General features: G+C 39.7%; 1 protein-coding gene across 1 annotated transcript in view; it reads right to left on the reverse strand.

Annotated features, from left to right (window-relative positions):
• LOC134208949 (uncharacterized) overlaps window positions 1-22,864 on the reverse strand; it is a 540,525-nt gene that overhangs the window by 268,208 nt on the left and 249,453 nt on the right. The window contains exons 7-10 of the mRNA XM_062684917.1: window positions 16,804-17,561; window positions 7,303-7,446; window positions 4,843-6,195; window positions 2,635-3,199 (exon numbers count right to left, since the gene is read on the reverse strand). Of these exons, the coding sequence (XP_062540901.1) occupies window positions 2,635-3,199; window positions 4,843-6,195; window positions 7,303-7,446; window positions 16,804-17,561 (2,820 nt within the window). The remainder of the gene's footprint in view (window positions 1-2,634; window positions 3,200-4,842; window positions 6,196-7,302; window positions 7,447-16,803; window positions 17,562-22,864) is intronic.

Here is a 22,864-nt window from a genome sequence, read left to right on the forward strand (position 1 = left end):
AGGAATAAATTTTGGCAGTTACGCCCTTTCAAATGTTGGTCTAGTTAGTATTTCGAATATGCGTCCGATTTAGCAATTATGAGCTCCGTCAGTAGACGCTATGTTGTGAAGTCCAACGGAGGTCCTTCGTAGCTTAGTTGGTTTAAATTACCAGTCTAGCTTAATGAGGGTCATAGGTTCGAGTCCCATTCAAGGAAAGTGGTTACCTCCAATACATTTTTCAAATCGATAGCGGGTCAGTTGGCGTTTATCGGAACAGGGCAATAGTGGATGTAATCTTTTCTTTCAAAGTAGGCATTTGCCCGGAATAAGACAATGGCGGACGTGATTCCTTCTTTAAAAGTAGGCGTTTGCCCGGATTAAGACAATGGTGAATGTGATTCCTTCTTTCAAAGAAGGCGTTGCTCGCATTAATGCAATGGTGAATGTGATTCCTTTTTTAAAAGTAGGCATTTGCCCGGATTAAGACAATCATGGATCAATCATGTGATCTTTTTTTCAAAGTAAGCTCTTGCCTGAATTAAGGCAATGTTTGATGTGATCTCTTCTTTAAAAGTAGGAGTTTGCTCCAGAATAGGACAATAAGGATGTGATTAGTCCTTTGAATGTAGGCGTTTTCCTGGAATGAGACAATGGTGAATTCAATCCAATCTTTACAATAAACGTTGGCCCTAAATAAAGGATTGGTGGATGTGATTTATTCTTTGAAAGTAGGCGTTTGTCTACTTGAAAAAGGTAAAATAAATTACCGAAGCCGTCCGATACAAAAGTAAACTTGTTTTTGCTGCTTTACAAGACTGCAACGCAACGGCCGAAAACGACTTGATTTTCAATTTTGTGAACAAAGTTCCAAATCATGCCCTCCTTAGCCGTGCGGTAAGATGCGCGGCTACAAAGCAAGACCAGATTTGGGTTCGATTCCTGTGCCAGTCAGACAATTTTCGGATTGAAAATTGTCTCGACTTCCTTGGGCATAAAAAGTATCATCGTGTTAGCCTCATGATATACGAATGCAGAAATGGTAACTTGCCTTAGAAACCTCGCAGTTAATAACTGTGGAAGTGCTAATTGAACACTAAGCTGCGAGGCGGCAATGTCCCAGTGGGGATGTAATGCCAATGAAGAAGAAGAAGAAGAAGAAGAAGAAGAAGAAGAAGACTTAATGCCAAATGACTTTATGCCAAATGCCTCAAACCCATGCCATAATCACATAATGTAATGGAAAAGACGACTTTGGCAGGTTTTGTTCTATTATTGCCAGGGGGGTTTTGTCGACCAAATTTTATGAAATTTGGCCATATGCAAAGAATGTTTAGGCCCAATTTGAGCATAATCAGCCATAAAAAACCCCTCTGACAATAATAGAACAAAACCTGCCAAAGCCGTCTTTTCCCCTACATCAGAGTTTTTCAGAACGTTGTAAATTAATAACCATGTCGGATGTCAACCCGAAAAATAGGCAACGCTAGAGGGATAGAAGAAAACATTATACTTTATACTGAAATAAATGTGACGTGAATTAAATTTTTTTTTTGTTATTTTTACATTGTTTTTCCGACTTTAAGACGTCTCTAAAAAGCAACATTTCTGTACCATGCGTCCCCATCTATTTGTGCTGCGAAGAACATTTGCATGCGATTGATTTGCATGGTCTTTATTTGCATGCGATCCATGAGCTCAGAGCTGCCATGGTGTTGAAAATTGTACGTTCATCTTATTATTTGATGATGATGATGATGATGATCTTACCATCTATTGTAGCAAGGCACCTGCCGATAGCACTTATTATTTCGGTAAAAAAAACCGTCAAAAAACGTTAATTCTTAACGTTTACTATTTCATCACTTAATCATCAGACATATCTACTATAAAGTTTAACAGTCGATCACGCTCGTAAACAGAACGTCCGACGAGCAGTTTACTGCCGTGAATCGCATATCTGTCCCATCTTTACTGGGTTTCCTATGCATATGGGACAAATATGCGATTCACGCCAGTTTACACCTTTACACACATTCATTTCATCAAAACGGTTCACGGCCAATCAGCAAGGTCATGATGGCTATTACCATTGAAGAATTGCGAAAGCTAAGACCTTGCTGGCTGCTTATGGCTACCTGAATGATGAAATGCGGTAAACGAACTTCTCAACCACCAAGCGGAACCACTTCGTCTCACTAACCATGATTTCTTTGCATTTCCGCAATCACTCACGGTTTACTAATTTTCGTTCATCACAAAGTCAAGCTGAAACTTCGAAAAAATATGGTAACACATTTTTCATCCATTTTCGTTGTTCACCGTTGTCGGCAATGACGATGACAACCCTACCGTGAAATTGCACCATCATCATCGCATTACCTTAAACTGCTAAGCAGACCCACAGCACAGTAATGTCTTGTGAACGATGGGTCATAAATTTGGGCACCTGCGTCGTGCGCCACGCCTCGGTAGCCACAACCGCTGGTAGCATGAAGACCATCTTCAAACAGGTACAACAATAAATGCAACGCGGGAAATTAAATTCTCTACTTTTCCCATGATCGAAAGATATGTTTACGACTAGACGTATATTTCCGCTTCAATGGTTTGGAATCAAAATAGTGATCGAATAAAACATAATGTGGTACTCACCCTTCATTCTGCCGCCGTCGCCTTGCCACAGCCGGGTTCTTCAGGATCGAATCCACGTTACCGCGATTACCGACCGAAGCCGAATGCTCTCCATCACTGGCCGCACCACTACCGGACGCGACGAGATCACTTTTCTTGAGCGGAACGAACGAACTGGGTGCCAACGGCGGAAACAAGGCCACCCCACCGGGTGGCACATAGCCACCACTACTACCGGTGGACGCGGCCGTATTCGAAACATTTCGGAGCATTTTCGCGAGATTCTTACCGGGCGCGACGCCGTCCTCTTCGTCCGACTCGGACGAGGAACCAACCCCCGCCGATAACGCGGCATCACATTCGATGTTCGAAACGGTCGTGGACTTTTTCAGGTTGCTCACCGACGAATGAGTGGATTTACGCAGACGCGATTTCAGCTCGGAATTGAGATCGGCCGGAAATAGACCAATGCCACCGGACTTCGATTTGAGGATGCCCTTCTTCAGCTCCGACACGAATGGTAGCTGCTGCTGCCCCGAGGGTGGTAGATAGGCAAAAGGAGATTTTCGAGGACTAGATATTTGATCTGCAAAGGAAGACAATTTGCGTTGGAGAGATACGAAAACCTATTAGAAACAAGGTATTATCAGAAGACACAAAACAAACGTGAACAAAATAAGCAAACAACTAGAACAAAGTGAACTTTTACGCAGTTACTGCGGTAGACAAACAATCCAAGCAAAATGGTAAAACAAACAAATCGAAAGCATTGTTGTGTAACATTGATACTATGATAGAAAGCATTTATTGGTTTTCTGGTGAAAATGGGAAGCACACCAATGAGTTTGTCATCTATATCGGTGGATCGAACCAGTTATTGATATTTTCGCACTATTCTCATCAGCTAGCCTGAGCGCTGAGCATTTTTATCAACTGGAAAATAAACCGTCACCGTTAGTCGCCATTTACCCGTGTATTAAAAAGAATTTCCCCTGCATTATAACCAACTCGTCGCTATAACGTCGCTCGTAACTGCTTACGATTAAATCAAAAGTGTTAACAAAACCTTATAACAACAAGTTGGCGTTTTAAAGAACCTCGAACCCGGTGAAACTCGGCAAATTAGAGTGAGAACCAGATGTTTCAAGAAACGTACCGTCAAAGATAAAAAAGGATTCGAAAATCGTCCGGAGCTGTGCGGTTGTTCGTTGCTACGGTTCGATTCGTTGTAATTTTCGTCAGTCGGTAAAACAATGATAGGGAAAGATGAAAGAGAGGAAAGGTCCAATGGTCGTCCAGATTGATGTCGTTGTTCGATAGTCTAATACTAGATGTGGTCAGCTGCGGCCCCGGGTCCAATGGTGTCGAGAATGAAGATAGGGGGTGGTTTGTTCCGGAGCGGAATGATTTTGTCCTACACGTTACTGACGCCAGAGTTGATCTACTTGTGGGATCGAGAATGGGGTTCTGAAAAATGCTTTTTTTAGGATGATAGTTAATCTACAATATGGAAAATAAGAAAAAAGAAAGGAAAAAGAGAAATTGTTGAATTTTAGGTAAAAGTGGGAAGGAGCGCTGGAAAGGTGTTGGTAATGACTCTGATGGGGTGTTCCATATCTTCATTTAAGAACATTGTACTCAAAGTGAGCTAATTTTTCATCCATAACTTCTCTACCTGAGAAATTTATTACTTCAGTGAATAACGAGGACCTCAACATCACGTGTGAATAAAAAACAAATAGAAAAATAACAGTTTTTTTAAAGGTTCTTATTTCTAACACTCGATCATGAGTGCGATTTGCACTATAGTGAGCACAGTTTTCAGAGTTAGGCAGAAGTGAAGAATTTGAAGAATTTTTATAGAGATAAATTTGAATGTATTTCCAAAAATAGTAGGATGAGATCTTTTCAGATAGAATAATTCTGGACTTTCTGAATAAGTGTTTTCTTATATTTTCATCAGAAATATAGTTTTATGAAACGGTGGGCATAGAAACACATCTTGAAATTAAACAATATAGAACAAGAACAATTCGAAGGTATCCCAAATTCGAACCGAGATGGAGAAGAAGAATTGGAATTGTCATCGAAATTTTCCCCGACACGGAACACGATCCATCAGACCATTTACCAAACCACGGTCTAACTTAAAGGAAGTGTGTTTGCACTAGCCCTCTATTAAACCGGTCAACTAGTAGGAAATACAAACGATAGACCCCACAAACACACCTAGATAAAGCTTGTCGAATTCGCTGTCCGCCATCGAGAGATCTTCCGCAGTAATGTTCAGTTCTTCAAAGTACCGCAAGTGGTTTACCTTGCCCACCACACTGCTCACCCCGCTGGCTAAGCAGAAACTCACACTGGCCCCATAATCCTTTTCCGGGTTCATATCAAAAAGTTTGTCTAACTCATCCACGCTGCTCGCCTCCCGGGGCATCGAGCGTGACCGACGGCGTCGATTGCCGCTTAAGTCCGTTGAACCTGCGGATGTCGGGTCTAGCAGACGTTGCTGCGGCTTGACAATGGCCCGAGGTTTATTGACGAATGTCGTACGTGGTGAACCACACCCGGAGAAGCTCTTGTTTATGCCGAAATACTTCGCAATTCGTTCGTCTACCGGTCGTTGCGGAGGAGGCGCCGGTGGGTTTCCACGGGACAACGAACGCGAGCGGCGGGATCTACTGTTGGTGGTTGAGAGGCAGTCTTGTTGGGAGTTGTTAGGCGACACCGTAGCCACGGGGTTTTGACTCATTTGAACATGTATCCCAAAGTAGCGAGCGAAGCGATTCTCGATTATTTTTGAATTGTTCGATTTGGAAGACGAAGTGTATAGAATAGAGGAATTGTTCGTACCGTAATGCTTCGTATCGCCCTCGTAGGGAAGACTACTGCAGGTAAGATTCGCCGTATCGGAAGCTGTTTTGTGGCATGTTTTTCTGATAACGGATACGTCCAAAGTCATGGCACGCATCCGGTTCCACTGTTTGGCCATGTTAGAAACCTTCCCTTTGGCGACCAGTTCCTCGACTTCCGCAGACGAGTTGAACAGGATACTTTTGTTATGGGAGCGATTTTCTTTGACGAAATTCTTTTTCAAGGCCGTAACGCCTCCTAAACTGAAATTTGTTTCCGTCCCACTATCGTAGTTGTTTTCCTTGCCAGATTCAACGTTCGAATCGAATTCTTCATCCTCGATAATCGGAGTCGACGAATCGCCCATGAACTTTCGCCGAATCCGATCAACCTTCGAACAATTCAGGAGATGTCCGTCCTCATTTTTCAGATCGATTTCTCCGTTCACCATGTCCGGCGTATTTGCGAGAGTGGGCATGGCTTCTGCTGCCGGCGGGGTATTGGCAGCGGAGTTGGAAATATTGTTGTTGTTATCGTTTAGAAATTTTGGCATAATCAACTTGCCGATGGTACGGAACTTGAACTTTTTCTTTGGTACTTGGGTTCCTGTGGGCGTGGTTATTGTAGCGGTGACCACGCCCCCGTGACCTCCTCCTCCTCCTGGAACCTGATCTCCGCCGCCGGAGAATAGCTTGATTTTCTTCGAAACCTGCAGTGTCGAGGGATCTGTGCGATATTGTGCAAATTGTTGGAGAAATGGTGCATTTTGGTGTGTACATTTTTTAAGGATAAATGAGAAAGTGTAAGTGGTTAAGTGTAGTGTGAAAAAAACGTGCGGTAATTACAAAAGAAATATATTTTCAATTACTGAGAATTAAGTAAGTATAACCTATAATATATTCTACAAATTTGAACAATGCATTGTACGCATTAAAGAATTGCTTAGTTGTCTTAATAGAACCTCTGATGGATTTGTTGTATTTTGAATTGAAAAATTAAAATAAGTCTTCACCTAATTTAGTGATAGTAATGATCAAAATTTCAATTAGTTGATTACGTGAATTCTTTTTCGAATCTCTGACAGTTGTTAATTTACAAAAGGACTAACCAGCTTACTGTGATAATAATTATTATGATGACTTGCCTGAGCTAACTGTTAGGTTATTAGATTCTAGGTCATGAGATTATTGGAGACACTTTTAAATTCAGTGCCAATATATGATTTCAAATTTGATTAAAAACAGCAATAATTATACATTTTATGCGTCGGACACGAAATGATAATTCGAAATGAATATATCTGGTAATAAACGTCACAAATGAAAGAAAAAAAGGCAAGACAATGAGAAACTTCACGCGCACATCTTATAAGATTAGTTTAACATTGGAATAATAAACAAAATTATTGAAAAAAAACATCGCAAATAATAGCAACTCGATCAAATTAACTGTTAACAATGTAAGGGGCTGTCCATATTCCACGTAAACAGGTTTTAGTCAATTGTAGATACCCCTCTCCCCCAGTGTGGAAAATTACTTATATAAATTTTCAAAAATTTGTATGAACCGTGGACATTTGTCAAATATCCCCCTCCCCTAAAGGGACAAGCCAGAGTAAACGCGACGAGCGATGCGACGCGACTTACGTAAAAGAACAACAATCATTATCAATAGGCTGTCGAATTACACTGTCGCGTCGCGTCGCATCGCATGTCGCGTTTACTCTGGCTTGCCCTAAAATGTCCACGTGGTATATGGACGGCCCCCAAAATAGAATGTTGGAACAATCACTTCGCGGATGTCAATGCTTGGAACTCATTGCTGCCTACTTACCAAACTCGGTACCGGAATCATCGGAGACGTTGTTTTGGCTGATGAGATTGCTAGTGTTTGTGTTGTTTTGGATGCTTCTGTCGATGTCCGTGGGCGATATCGTTTGCGTTGCGAACTGGGTGGGAGTTGCTCCGGTGGGCATCACTGGGAGAGTAAATAAGATTGGTGGAGTCAGAAATGAGGAACGCATTTCTAGAACTTATGTGTAAGATGCACGCAAAAGCTGCTTCGAAAAACATGTGAAACAAATTTTAAGTAGGATTATTGAGTAATGCACAATTTGGCAATCTTAGAGATTTTGCCGTCTTCTCGTAAAGACATTTTTATACGTATGCATTCTTTATTTTTTTTTGTATGAAACGTAATCGTAACTGATCCCGAATTCTAAGATCTGTTCTTCCTTGAATCTCCGTAAATCTAACCTCAAGTTACAACGAGTACGTTGGCTTTTGTCCCTATCTTACTAACTTAATAATAAGATGATATCCATTGTGCTTATGACAATAAACCATGGCACCGTAAAGTGTTATACACCCCTGAGCCTACTAAATAAATGAACTTGATAAAAAAACGTAACCGTTGAACTGACTCTCTCTTTTCTTTTGCAGGGTTACACAATTTGTCAAGAATCCTTTAATACAATCTAGATTTCCTTTATAAAAATGTTTCTAGGTCTTGCAGTAGGGTGGCTCAAAATACACTTTTTCAATTTTTTGATGGGCCGCCCTTTTATTCGGTTCTTTTTGATGCCCTGATGCTCTGGATAAAATTTCAGCCAAATCGTTAACGCTTGGGCGGTGCTAAACTCGTTGGAAGTTTATATAGAAAAATGTATGCAGAAACATCTGAAAACAGTGATTTGCAGTTGGACGGCACAATTTACGATCAAGAACCATGATACTCATTCAGTTCTTGTGCAATTAAATACAGAATGTTATGCTGAAAATCGCGAGAAGATTAGAGTTTATTAGGCAAAGATATTAGCATTTTACTGGCGTGTTGTAGGCAGGCTTGTAAAATGTCATCTGCATGTCATTTGACTAATTTGTTCATAACTTTCTTCAGAAGCCAAATTTATTCCATAATTTTAGATGTACACATAACGCTTGAGTAGGGCTATATTTTTGTCCAAGGGTACATTGCTCTAAATATTACATATGAGGCTGGATAGTGAAAACTCTCCAAAATGTCACGTGTCATTTGACATAATGTCATTTGAATGACATTTTGCCTCCCACGCCTCAGATTACATATTTACAGCAATGCCTTATTAGACAAAGTTGTAGGCACATTTAAGGACTATAAGTTCGACATACCTCAGGAACCGATAGTTAATTTCTGAACAAGTTCAGGAAAAATTATACAAACGAATGCAAATGACATTTTACAACACTGGTTGTAGGGGTGAATTTATTTCTTTTCAAAGGTAAAAGAAACGAAATTTGGTCAAACCCCAGTTCAGAGAAATGCTAATAACTTAGCTGGGCAAACTCTAATCTTCTCGCGGTTTTCTGCATTACATTCTGTGTTAAATTCTTCAAGATCTGAATGAGTATCATAGTTCTTCATCGTAAGTTGTGCCGTCCAACTGCAATTCACTGTTTTGGATGTTTCTGCATACATTTTTGCATATAAACTTCCAACGAGTTTAGCACCGCCCAAACGTTGACCGATTTGGCTGAAATTTTGTCCAGAGCATCAGGGCATCAAATAGAGCCGAATCAGAGGGCGGCCCATCAAAAAAAAAATTGGAAAAAAATTTCCCATACTAATTTGAGCCACCCTATCTTGCACATTTTTCTGAGAAGCCATTCAAGCCGTCGTCGGATGAAGTTTTAGTAACAGCCCCACGTTGGGCGCCAGTGTAACAATTTTTCATACAAACATAAAGATTCGAAATCAACATGAAACAGTTAACAAATTAAAATAATGCACGTTTTCTTTTGGTGCCAAGAAAGAAACGGATGACCATTACGAGATTTGACGAGGTTTCACATGAGATTTCGGATCATTGGTCAAATATCACAAATACAAACCGTCTAAGACGAATTAAGTACTGTCCATTTAATTCCACCAGTTAATTATCTTAATTTTCGTTATCTTTGCAGATGCGTATTTCGACCTCAACTGTGTGGTCGTCTTCAGTGTCTTGTACTTGACTCGACTCTCGACAAGTCGAGTCAGAGTACAAGACACTGAAGACGACCACACAGTTGAGGTCGAAATACGTATCTGCAAAGATAACGAAAATTAATATAATTAACTGGTGGAATTAAATGGACAGTACTTAATTCGTCTTAGACGGTTTAATACATTCCACTAAACGAGCTTAATATATTTTTCTGATCACAAATACATTTTCTTGGCGTATTGCGTAAAGCCTTAGCTTTCCTAAGCCTTTCTGGAAAAGTTTTCAAGTTTAATGGAGAAACTTTCGAGCTTTTTGAAAAGTCGTTTAGCTTGCTGAAGCTTTTTGAATGGCCTTCCATATCTGAATAGCTCTTTGGAAAGACTTTCAAGCTTTCTAGAATGCCATTCAAAGTTTCTGGAAAGACTTTCAACCTTTTCGGAAAGGCTTCCAAGCTCTTTTTCAATAGTTCTTGAAAGTCTTCCAAGCATTCTGGAAAGCCTTTCAAACCTTCTGGAAAGCCTGTCAAGCTTTCTGGAAAACCTTCCAAGCTCTCGTTCGAGATTTCTTGAAAGCCTTCCAATCTTTCTGGAAAGCCTTTTAAGCTTTCTGGAAAGCATTTCAAGCTTTCTGGAAAGCCTTTCAAGCTTTCTGGAAAGCCTTTCAAGCTTTCTGGAAAGCCTTTCAAGCTTTCTGGAAAGGCCTCTCAAGCTTCCTGGAAAGGTTTTCAAACTTCAAGGCAAGCTTTTCAAGCTTTCTGGAAAGCTTTTAAAGCATTCTGGAAAGCCTTTCAAACTTTCTGGAAAGCCCTTCAAGCTATCTGGAAAACCTTTCAAGCTTTCTGGAAAGCCTTTCAAGCTTTCTGGAAAGCCTTTCAAGCTTTCTGGAAAGCCTTTCAAGCTTTCTGGAAAGCCTTTCAAGCTTTCTGGAAAGCCTTTCAAGCTTTCTGGAAAGCCTTTCAAGCTTTCTGGAAGCCTCTCAAGCTTCCTGGAAAGGTTTTAAAACTTCAAGGCAAGCTTTTCAAGCTTTCTGGAAAGCTTTTAAAGCATTCTAATTGCTTCCGGGAAAGGTTTTAAAAATTCACAGCAAGCTTTTCAAGCTTTCTGGAAAGCTTTTCAAACTTTCTGGAAAGCCTTTCGCTTTCAGGAAAGCATTTCAAGCTTTCTGGAAAGCCTCTCTAGCTTCCTGGAAAGGTTTTCAAACTTCAAGGCAAGCTTTTCAAGCTTTCTGGAAAGCCTTTGAAGCTTTCTGGAAAGCCTTTGAAGCTTTCTGGAAAGCATTTCAAGCTTTCTGGAAAGCCTTTCAAGCTTTCTGGAAAGCCTTCCAAGCTTTCTGGAAAGCTTTTCAAGCTATCTGGAAAGCCTTTCAAGCTTTCTGGAAAGCTTTTCAAGCTTCCTGGAAAGCTTTTCAAGCTTCCTGGAAAGCTTTTCAAGCTTCCTGGAAAGCTTTTCTGGAAAACTTTTTAAGCTTTCTGAAAACTTCTCAAGTTTTCTAGAAATAAAAGCTTCCTGGAATGCTTTTCAATATAAGAAAATTATTTTGAGCTTTTAGTGGAATGTTTTCACTGTCATAAGACGAGTTTATACAATCATTAGATTCCACCATTGGTGTATCTTGACCATTTCGACCTCAACAGTAAGGCCGTCTTCAGTGTCTCGTCGAAGTCGAGTCAAGTGCAGAGACACTGAAGACGGCCTTACTGTTGAGGTCGAAATGTATCTGTCAAGATACAGAATTAAGTGGTGGAATTCAATGTCGGATTGTATAAACTCGTCTTATGACAGGTGATGCTTTCAGCTTACTGGAAAGCTTTTCAAGCTTACTGGAAAGCTTTTCAAGCTTACTGGAAAGCTTTTCAAGCTTACTGGAAAGCTTTTCAAGCTTACTGGAAAGCTTTTCAAGCTTACTGGAAAGCTTTTCAAGCTTACTGGAAAGCTTTTCAAGCTTACTGGAAAGCTTTTCAAGCTTACTGGGAAGCCTTTCAAGGTTACTGGGAAGCCTTTCAAGGTTACTAGAAAGCTTTTAAAGCTTACTTTTCAAGCTTCCTGGAAAGCTTTTCAAGCTTCCTGGAAAGCTTTTTAAGCTTCCTGGAAAGCTTTTTAAGCTTTCTGGAAAGCTTTTCAAGCTTCCTGGAAAGCTTTTCAAGCTTCCTGGAAAGCTTTTCAAGCTCCCTGGAAAGCTTTTCAAGCTTCCTGGAAAGCTTTTCAAGCTTCCTGAAAAGCTTTTTAAGCTTCCTGGAAAGCTTTTCAAGCTTCATGGAAAACTTTTTAAGCTTTCTGGAAAACTTTTCAAGTTTTCTGGAAAGAGAAGCTTTTTTTTTTTTTTTTTTTTGTTTTAAACTTGTCATAAGACGAGTTTGTACAATTCCATTTAATTCCACTACTTTATTGTACCTTTGTCAAAGGTACAATAAAGTAGTGGAATTGAATGGAATTGTACATACTCTTCTTATGACAAGTGAATACTTCAAGCTTAAAATAATTTTCGTATCAAGCTTTGTATAAAGCTTTTTAAACTTTCCAGAAAGGCTTTTAAGCTGTTCGGAAAGCCTTACAAGCTTTTTGAAAGGACTTTAATCCTATTTTCTAGAGAAAAGCTTTTCAGGCGTTTTCAAGCTTTCTGGACAGCCTATCAAGCTTTATGGAAAGCCTTTCAAACTCTCTCAAAAACCCTTCAAATATTCTGAAAAGCCTTTAAAGCATTCTGGAAAGCCTTTCATGCTCTCTGGCAAACCTGTCAAGCTCTCTGGAAAGCGTTTTTAGATCCACAAGAGATCCAATCATGGGTTTCTGGATCTAAAAAGACGCAATAAAGGTTGCAAAGGAAGCTTTCACTCAGGCCAGGGTTGAGAGGGCTGTGAGATCTTTCGAGCCATTTAAGTCTCCTGGCATGGATGGAATATTCCCAGCGTTGATCCAAAAGAGAGGAAAACACTGGCTCCACCCTTGGTTGAGATTTTTAAGGCGAGTCTGATTTTGGGGCACATACCTAACGATTGGCGTCAAATCCGGGCTGTCTTCATTCCGAAGGCAGGCAAGAGAGATAAAACCAACCCCAAAGCATTCAGGCCGATAAGTTTATCCTCTGTAATGCTCAAAATGATGGAAAAGGTACTATGCGAGTACATAAATCACAAATTTATGAAAGCAATGCCTTTGTCAAAAAACCAATTCGCTTATCAAAGTGGAAAATCTACGATCTCGGCACTACATACGGTAGTTCAAAAAATCGAAAAAACACTTAATGCAAAAGAAATTGCTCTTGTAGCATTTCTTGATATTGAGGGCGCATTCGATAACGCTTCTTATTCGTCTATAGGGTCAGCAATGTTGAGGAGAAATTTCGACCCATGCATTGTTACCTGGGTACATGCTATGCTAGCTAATCGGAAAATCTCCTCTGAGCTTAGCGGTTCATACATCACTGTTAAAGCAACAAGGGGGTGTCCGCAAGGCTTTCTCCTTTGTTGAGGTCACTGGTGGTGGATGAGCTTCTAGACAGCTTAGAGAGAAGAGGCTTCGAAGTGGTTGGATATGCTGATGACGTTATCATTATCGTACGAGACAAATTCGAAAGTGTTATCGTGGAAAGAATGCAATCTGCCCTAAATCACACTTTTTCCTGGTGTCAAAAGTATCAACTAGGCATAAATCCTACAAAAACTTCCATTATCCCTTTCACCAAACGGAGAAAGGTGCAACTGAAACCCCTTTTCTTGAATCAAACACAACCATCACTGGTGCAGTTCGTAGTACACCCACTTTGGCCCTAGACGCAATGCTTCACCTGCCCCGGTTAGATCAATTCATAAAGCTGGAAGCGGAAAAAGTGCTCTAAGGTTAAAGAGAACAAAACACTGCTGTCAGGAGACCTTACGGGTCACCTCAGCATATTAAATGAATTTGCCATAAATCCCACAATAGGAATTTGTAGTGACTGGATGGAAACTGTAGTCAATTATGACTTACCTTACGATGTGTTCATTCCTTCCCGCCAGGAGTGGGAAGGAGGTGGACCCAGCGTTCCAACAGGCTCTATAAATTTCTTCACAGATGGTTCGAAAATGAATAATCTGACAGGATCCGGAATCTATGGCCCTACAACAAAAATTTCTGTCCACTTAGGACAGTGGCCCACAGTATTTCAGGCAGAAATATATGCAATATTAGAATGCGTGTTATTATGCCTGAGGAGAAAGTATAGATTTGCAAAAATATGTATTTTCTCTGACAGCCAAGCGGCACTTAAGTCGCTTAATAACTACAATTGTAACTCAAAGCTAGTGTGGGAATGCATTCTGGCTTTGAAAAACTTATCCATACGCAATCGAGTCTACCTATATTGGATCCCAGGACATACGGGACTAGAGGGAAATGAGATTGCTGATGAGCTAGCCAGGAATGGATCTAATGAAAGGTTCATTGGCCCTGAGCCCTTCTGCGGGATCTCAGACTGCTCTGTAAAAATGGAACTGAACAAATATATGGTTAGTCAAATCACATCAAACTGGAATGCACTTCCCATACGAGCCAATCCAAAAGGCTCGTAACGATTAACCCCAAGAAAACCCAACAACTATTTTTTTTATTCGTATATTTATTTGGTAGGCACTATGTGTTCTTAACCGCTACTGTGCCGTGATCTACTGTGGTACTCTGCTGTACAGAGTCCACACAGAATCTATTTTTATATGTCCATAATTCGTTGTTGTTGTCGTTGCCAGTCCATATCATCGTGAGTCCATTGTGTTCATTTGTCCATGTGGTGAATCCAGTGATCGTTGCTTTGTTCAGTTGTCATTAATCGAAGAACGTTGGAGGATGGCCTCCGAGAAGAACAGTTTTGTCAGTCGTCATCAGGCAGCCCGGTGAGGCGCGTTCCCCAAAACGCCACCGTACGGACTGCGCTTCTAGCGACTGACTAGGGTTTAGTGGAGGAGCTGGGAATGAAACCCATGACCATTCGCTTATAAGACGAACATGTAGCCAACTACGCTACGGAACCCCTGACCCAACAACTATTAGGTCTTAACAAAGGGATCTCAACATCTACACCGGTCTAATAACTGGACACTGCCCCTGCAGATACCATCTAGAAAAGATCGGAGCGATCCAAACCTCAAATTGCCGCTTCTGTGAGGAGGAGAGAGAAACATCAGAACACATCCTCTGCTATTGCAGTGCACTCACCCAACGTAGGTTCAAAGTTCTCAGCAAGCCCTTTTTAGGGCCTGCTGACATATGGATCTTATCCCCCAAGGACGTGGTTGGCTTCATAAAGCTAGTCTCGCCAGAATGGGGGAGTCACATACTGTAACTCAGGATCTCTATTCATCAATAATAGATGGTCTTGAGTTCAATCGATACCAAGGTATCTCAGTGACAAACATGTTACTGAGATAACTTGCGTATTTCACAGCAAAAGGGTATATCACAATAGTCCTAAAATCTGGACGCAGTGATCTTCACCCGACAAACGAGGAAAAAAAGGAGGAGGAAGCGTTTTTAGCTTTCTGGAAAGCATTTCAAACTTTCAGGAAAGCTTTTCAATATTTTTGAAAACCGTTTACGAGCTCTCTAGAAAGCTTTATAGGCTTTCTGGAAAACTGAAGGTTTTCTGGAAAGCCCTTGAATCTTTCTGGAAAGCCATTCGGAGAGCCTTTTAAACTTTCTGCAAAGTTTTCGGAAAAGCATTTCAACCTATCTGGATACCTTCCATGCTTTCTGGAAAGCCCTTTAAGCTTTCTGTAAAACCTTTTAAGCTTTCTGTAAAGCCGTCCAAGCTATCTGAAAATCCTTTCAATCCGTTCAAGTCTTCTAAAGTATCTGGAAAGACTTCTATTTATTTTCTGAAAAGTTTTCGAAGCTTCCTGAAAGCCATTTAAGTTTTTTGGGGATCATTTCAAGCTTTCTGGGAAATCTTCAAGCTCTTAGGAAAGCCATTTGAGTTCCCTGGAAAAAAAATCAGAAAGCAGAATGCTTGCTATTTTTTTGCGGGGGGAGGGAGATTTCACCATAACGGTTATCCCATTTGAAATCATATTTTTTTTCAATGTTCATTCAAGGAGCAGACGTCTCCCAAAAGCTTGAATGACATCTACAGAAAATGCTTCCGATTTCCCCATAAATATTGTGAATGATTTATTGATTATTTAATTTTTTTTTTTTTTGACACCAGGAAATGTTTTCGAAATAGCACAGAAAATATTGAAAGACTGAAAGACTTGAAAGACAAGAAAACTACTTCTAAAGACAGCTTAAAAGTGTTGCCTGTGAGACTAGAAACCCGAGCAAAGTCTGATATCATAAATTTGTCGACATCAAATTGAAATCATGATTTGTTTTCAAATTCTAATTTTCGTGATTGATTACATCTTTTGATTTCATTCGAAATTAATTGATATGACATCAAACTGATTACTTATTTTGTCAAAGAAAATCAACAGTTTTCAATTTGCGTTTATCGACAGCAGGAATAGGATTTCAACCCATTTGACAGCAGGATCAAAAAGATATTAACCTAAGTTATCAAAATGAGGGGATTTCACAACAATAAAATTAATTATCGGTTTGCTCTCAAGCTTTGCTCGGGAAGTCTCCTGAAAATAACAGTGAATTAAATTTATATGAATGAGCCTCTTCTGAATTGAAGCTAACTTATCGTTATTATATGTAGATAAAAAAGGAAAAAGGGTTCTTTTGTTGCTTGTTTTAAACCTTTTAAAAGTGGGGCTTTGTAAGAATAAGCACTAAGCTGACGAATATTGGGCTTATTTGTGCGCCAGAAACAAAACCTGAGTTAAAATGTGTGCCAAACGTTGACACCATGATTAATTACCTACATGTGACTTGTTTTTGGATTTTGGCGAAAAACACGATTCTCAAAACATCCTCATGCCTTCCTGTTCCTTCATTTACACATTATTTTTTCATCTTGTCAGTTAACAGGAACTTCTAAAAAATCCTCATCTTGCAAATGAAATGCTGACAGATATCCACAGCACAGAATCGTACCGACACACTTTTCAATGTCCACCGAGACATTGAGAATTCTCTCGCACCAAGGGAAAGCCCCTCAAATGAATGTTCAAAAACCAAACAACGAAGCCGCCAAGCAAACACAAACACACGCTGCCTTCTTACCAGATTTTTGTTTTACTTGACGTAATCACTTATCCCCGGCAGTAGGAAACGTGAGCGGAAAAGCAGTCGCAAGTCAGAGAGTTTTCGTTCAAGAGATTAGAGTTTTAAAAATAAATCCCGGTTTTCCGTTTTGCAAGCGGTGTTTCTGAAGCAGAGGTTGCAATGGGGACGCTTTATCTCTAACCACTGTAGAAAATTCAATAAGCATAGCAAATTTGTTATTGCACTTACCTCGTCTGCCGCGCGATAGACCCGCCGCCGGATTTTCGTTTTCCTTCATCCGGCTTTCCATCTGTTGGAACATATTGGCCCGCGCACGTACACTGTTGGACCGCCGTAAACCCGACGATTGATCGTCGTCCGGCTTACTACCGGACACCGTCGACGCCGCGTACATTCGGTCAACTTCCCGATCACTCAAATCACTAGAACTAGAACAACTGGACGAACCGGACCGTCTTCGGTCTTGGGCTGCTATCGCCGCAGCAGCACTAGATGGACTCAGCAAAAGGCGCCTCTGTCCTTCAGTCTCTTCGATTATCTCCAAATGCTCTTCCCCGCTGACGTCGTCCTCTTCCTCGTCAAGCTCGTTCAGGTCGTCGTCGATGGTTTTCTTCGATGGGGACTTGTCACTGTCACTGGTTTTCACAGAGGACACATAGTCCGCCCCGGACGTTTCCTCCGTCCCACGACCGAACTGTATTCCACTGTCCGAGCTGAGCGAAGCAAGGTTGAACTCTCCGCTGAACGAGTGCGAGTTGGATTCGGTGTGAGCAAAGGTCGGCGACAGAAGCTCCAGGCTCTTGTCCTCCGAGTGGAGTTTTTCCTTACAGATCAGGGATTCTAAAGAACCACGCCGGCAGGCGGTTTCCACGGTGGGTTCTGCCTCGGTTTGCCCAAAGCTGACGGGTTCTTCACTCGAGACAGATTCTTCCGGATTGTCAACCGAACGATGGTCAATTTGCTGCTGTTGCTGTTGTTGTTGCACGCTGTGAAAATTTGTTTGATATTTGTTTGTTTAAGACAAGAGATCATAAATTAAATCGCTTTTCTACTCTTCTAGCCAGAGTAGATAGCTGTTGGGTTTATCTGCTCGCGCTGCGCGGATTTTATTTTTAGCACGCGTGTAATATATCAATAGAATGAAAATGAGAGTCTCATCCCCACGGGAAATTTTTTGCCCTTGATGTTTTCACTTTTAATATCTTATTCAACACCCTTCATTTTTCAAACAATCATTTCACCTTTCTTAGAGGACAAAATTATGACTTTCGCCGCATTCACTTATTCAAAATTTCCTAATTTGTTGAACTTCTCACTAGAAATCTTCAACCACCAGTAACACGCAACAAAAAAGCACGCGATTGGATCGTATCCTCCTGAAGAAATTATGCATCTAACATAAGAAGCACGTGAATCAATCTTGCATTCAAACGTTCAGAAATCACGACGGAAACTGCGTGCGTCTGACAGTGGCTATTTTTCCCGAAGTGAAAATTCGGGGAGAATGAAAACTCAGAGCAGTGAATCAGATCAGTCCGCGCTCACTATTGCGGTTTGCAGACTGCGCGCGCAGGCGCATCCGTCCAGTGAGAAGTTTTCACTGACAAACAACTGTCGATCGTCTGTTGATCGTTGAAATTTGATCGACTATACCGCATGTTGTGTGCTCCTTGGGCAAGACATCCACAAGACAATATTCATCCACAAGACAGAACAAAGTGGAAGCTGTTGTGTTTTAGAAAAGTGTGATTTTATGGGGAAACTGTTTCGGATCTCAACAACAAAATAAATCAGTCGAATCACAAGTAGATTTTGCATCGTTCATTTCGAACTGAATAGAATTATATATACGTGAGTAAAGAACTTAAAATTTAAAAAATCACGTAAAGAGTAGGAAAAAGAAAAAAAAATACATTCATTGATAAAAACATTTATGCACTTGCAAATAATTGTAACAAATAGTCACACGCCCACCAATATCAGCGGGTTAATGTCGAAAATAATGCTGCCAGGAGTCGTATGCTAGTTACTGGTGCCTGGCTCAACAGAGAACAAAGCATAACAAGGGCAGAAGAGGAATTAATCCTTCATAGAAATAAAAGGTAGCGTGAAGTGAGTGCGATAGGGACCGTACACTAATTGCGTGAGGGCTCTTGGGGAGAGGATGGATCAGTCATTTTCTTATGCTCCATATAAATAAAAAATAATTTGATAATTTGTATTAGAAAAACCTTAGGAGCTGTCCATATAGAGTTGGATGGGGCAAGATGGGTCACCTAAGGCGAACCTTGAATGCCCAAAAACAGAAACATTTTAAATCAACTTTTCAACGTGGATCTATAAAAATAGCTTATAATCTGTACGCCAGGGGAATGAAATAACAAAAAATTCACTTTTTATTAAAAGTATATTTTCCTGTCAATCAAAAAAAAATGCCGGGATGGGTAAAAATGCAGGTAAGATGGGTCAAACAGCGGGGCAAGATGGTTCACCTTTAAATTCTGCAATATTTATTGTTTTTATTCCCATTATTAAATTACACACAGATAGATAGCTTTATTGCCAATAATTTTATTTAATGAAAACATATTTTTAAGTTTTGGATGAAGAAATGGCTCTACATTTAAAAATGTCTGCAATTTCATATGAAAACAAGCCGTCCGTGTATTGCTTTCTCAAATCAAATCAACGCCATTATGCTCCAATGTAATCTTGATGATTGAATCAGCAATGGAAAATATGTTTTGAATACGAACTATGCCCTTCAGTATGTGCTGACCCATCTTGCTCTATTTGCAAGTTTATGTTACAATGTCTAATTTTTCAATAAATTTATTTATTTCATCGCAGTTAGTACAACATCACCTACCTACATTACTTTTTATACTTTCATTATATTACTTTAAAATTTTTGTTAAAATTTTACATTGCTCGACGAGATTACACGTTTTATAGAAAGTGTGTTTCGCATGAGAAACAATGCTGAAAAATTTTGCCCTTGCCATACTCTACCAAAATGAAATTTTCTCATCAAATCAAGTGACAATAAAGTAGAACCAAATTATTCCTCCTACAAAAACATAATCTCTACATTAAAATGTTTACGATGCTCAAAAACTGCCCTGCTCCATCTTACCCCGTGACCCATCTTGCTCCGCTTTATCCTACCACAGTTTAGGGGGAGAGGGTGTATGGCGAATGTCCACGTTCCATGCAAATTTTTGAAAATTTATATTAGCAGTTGTCCACGCTGGGAGAGAGGATATATTAAACTGATCAAAACCTGTCTACGTGGTATATGGACATCCCCTTACATAGACGGTTATGGTATAATTTAGGTTACAACTGAGCTCAGGAAAATCGGTTTACGTGCAACCGAGATCTAGATCCAAAGTTGATCATTTTGTATGAAAATCGGCAAGTGGGCACTTTATTATGCCTACCAGTGTATACTAGGTGAATATTGTTGTTTACACATCATGGTAGGCTACGATGGGCTGGATACGTTGTTAGTATTCTAGAAGAGCGTCAAGCGAAGATAATCTTCAGCAGAGAACTCGGAAGAGACCGTAGGCGTTCGTGGTAGGCTGGTGGAGAAGGATACTCCGCATAGGCTTATCGAGAAAGTCACGGGGATGACAAGCTACGCCATCTTTGTCACATCTTTTCTGAATCACCAATACGAGTGCACTGCGAATGCAACATAAATAATTGCGAGGGTGAAAATGATATAAAACGAACAAAGGCATAGACAGTACCTTGGGAAACTAGCATTCTAAATAATTGAGCAAATAAGTTGAACATTCTTAAGTTTGAAGCATGGAATCAAGTGTAAAATTGTTTTAATTGATAATTCGTTAAATTTTTCTCTATTTTCTCATGATTGTATCATGTTGCATTATTGAGTGGTATGGGCGTTTTGCATTATGTTCTTCTGTAAAACTAAACATTCCAAATTCACGCACATACTATTGCAAAATAAATCAGTATTGGGATAATTTGACACTGGGGATAAATTTATCACCCAAAAACGAACAGGAAACCTGTCAAAATCCATAGTAAAAAATTGGATGTCGCTCCTCTGGAGAAAGCGCATCAAGTAAGTTATCAAATCTACATAGTTTCAGGATTATTGTGAAAGTCACCTGAAGGGAAAACAACGTTTGAACTGAGTGATCTATTGCTTTTGCAATTAAACATACGACTGCTGATGCCAAAATATCAGGGTTCGTAATGCTCCCTTCCGAACATTTTCGGGGAAAAATCGCTTTTCGGGAAAGAAAAACAGACTGGAGATTCTCCAGTGGAGAGTGATAACCATTTTTCGCTCACTTCGATTGCCGCGGAAAGTTGATTTGCCCCTCTACTTTCTGAGACAGAGATGATATGGGAGATTTTTTTTCCCATTTCCCTTTGGAGTCAATTCCTGCCCAGAACCGACGAATAATGCAGTTCTACAACCAAGTATCCAGTGCAGGTTAAGACAAAGAACTAGACCGCTGGGAAATGGATCCTTTCATTACATGTTACAGTATTTCCATTTCTTTCCGTGATACCTTTGTTTGAATAAAAATAATGTTTGTTTCTATTTTCTGAAAAGTTATTTATAATTAATTTGCAATATTAAATTTTGAATAATGCTTACCTAATGAAAATCCGAGAATTGTGAATTTTGATTATTTAAAAACAAACGAAAAATCAAACATAAACCAAAACAAATCCAAACAGAATTTAGAAACAAACGAGATGGGCTTGAATAACATCAACAAAATAAACAAATTTAAGATTATAAATGAATGAAATTTATATGAATTGATTGAATACCTAGAAAAGTTCTTGCTACTTCCAAATAACGTTTGTGTGGGTGTGTGCGAGTACAATAGTCAACCTATGCTCGAAAGTCCTACAGGAACGTTATGACAAATTAAATACCCAAGAAGGTCGTTGTAAGGCACTTCTTCATTGGAACGTCTACCCATTGTTTTTAAACAAAGTTCCCTGATTTTTCCGGGTTTTTTTTGCAGGTGTTTTACATCAATTTCCAGGTAAAACAAACGTGCCATATAATGATTTTTGCAGCAACATAATCAATTCAAAATATTGCGAAAATCGATTTTCATTGGTTCTTCCAAAGAGCTCCAAAGTGTGATTTAAAAAAATCAATATTTTAGGCAGTGTTTCTTTATTAGAGAGATTTGCACATCTCTCAATAAAGAAAGTGAACGAAACCCATACAAGAAAGTGTCAGATGATATGTTATTTAGTGTTGCTTTTCCGTTTTGTATTTTCCATTGATCGACTTTTCTTCAGGTTTTTAACAGTTGATGACAACAAGTGCTTCTCCGGGAGATTTTTTCATACAATTTCATTTCAAAGATTTATTCTGCTTATCCCGGTGTGCGCCGAAGTATTTGTGAACGGTGGCGGCGTAAAGCCATTTTTACACCGGCGGCGTCACGCCGTAAGCAATGTTCGGCGGCGGCGGCGTGAATCGGCGTGAATAATTTTAAGCTGAGAAAAAAAAATCACGCAGCAAGGCCTATCATGCTTTTATTGTATTTTAGGCTTTTGTACACTTGCTAGCTACAGATAGACTGATAGAGTGAACATGCTAATAGCTATACCTTGTAGCTAATAGTAATAGCTTGTATCTCCACAGCAAAAGTTTACATAACATCTTCCATTAGGATATTGGCGCATCACAGCACATAAATTCAGTGGAAATTACTTCAGCTATAAATCCAGAAATTCGTTTGGAAATTCCTCAGAAAATTCGAAAAAGAAATTCGGTGAACTAATTTAGAATTTCCCTATGAATTCCTTTAGAATTTACTACAAGAATTCCCTTGAAAATTTAATTGGCTATTGCTTCGGAAATTCTTTCCAAAATTTCTTCAAAGTTTCTTCAGGAAATTCCTTGAAATTACTTTAGGATTGCCTCGGAAATTTCTTTACGGAGTCTTTTGGGATTTTTTCGAAATTAATTTGAAAACTTTTTTCTTCGGAAATTCCTTTAAGAATTCTTTAGAAAATACCCATGGAAAATTCTTCAAGAATTTCCATTGGAATACCTACGGACTCTGTTTTAGGAATACATTCGGAAATCTCTTCAGGACAAATCATTTGGAATTTGATTTAGATTTTTTTTTAGAAATTCCTTCAAGAATTTCTTTTAAGATATTATAGAAAATCTTCCAGTAATTCCTCAAAAAAATTCTTCCGAAACTCTAGGAAGATATTCTTGGTATTCTTTCGAAATTTTCCTTTGGAATTTATTAAGAACATTCTT

This window comes from Armigeres subalbatus, chromosome 2 (assembly GCF_024139115.2).
Source record: "Armigeres subalbatus isolate Guangzhou_Male chromosome 2, GZ_Asu_2, whole genome shotgun sequence".
In the NCBI taxonomy this organism is placed as follows: Eukaryota; Metazoa; Arthropoda; class Insecta; order Diptera; family Culicidae; genus Armigeres; species Armigeres subalbatus.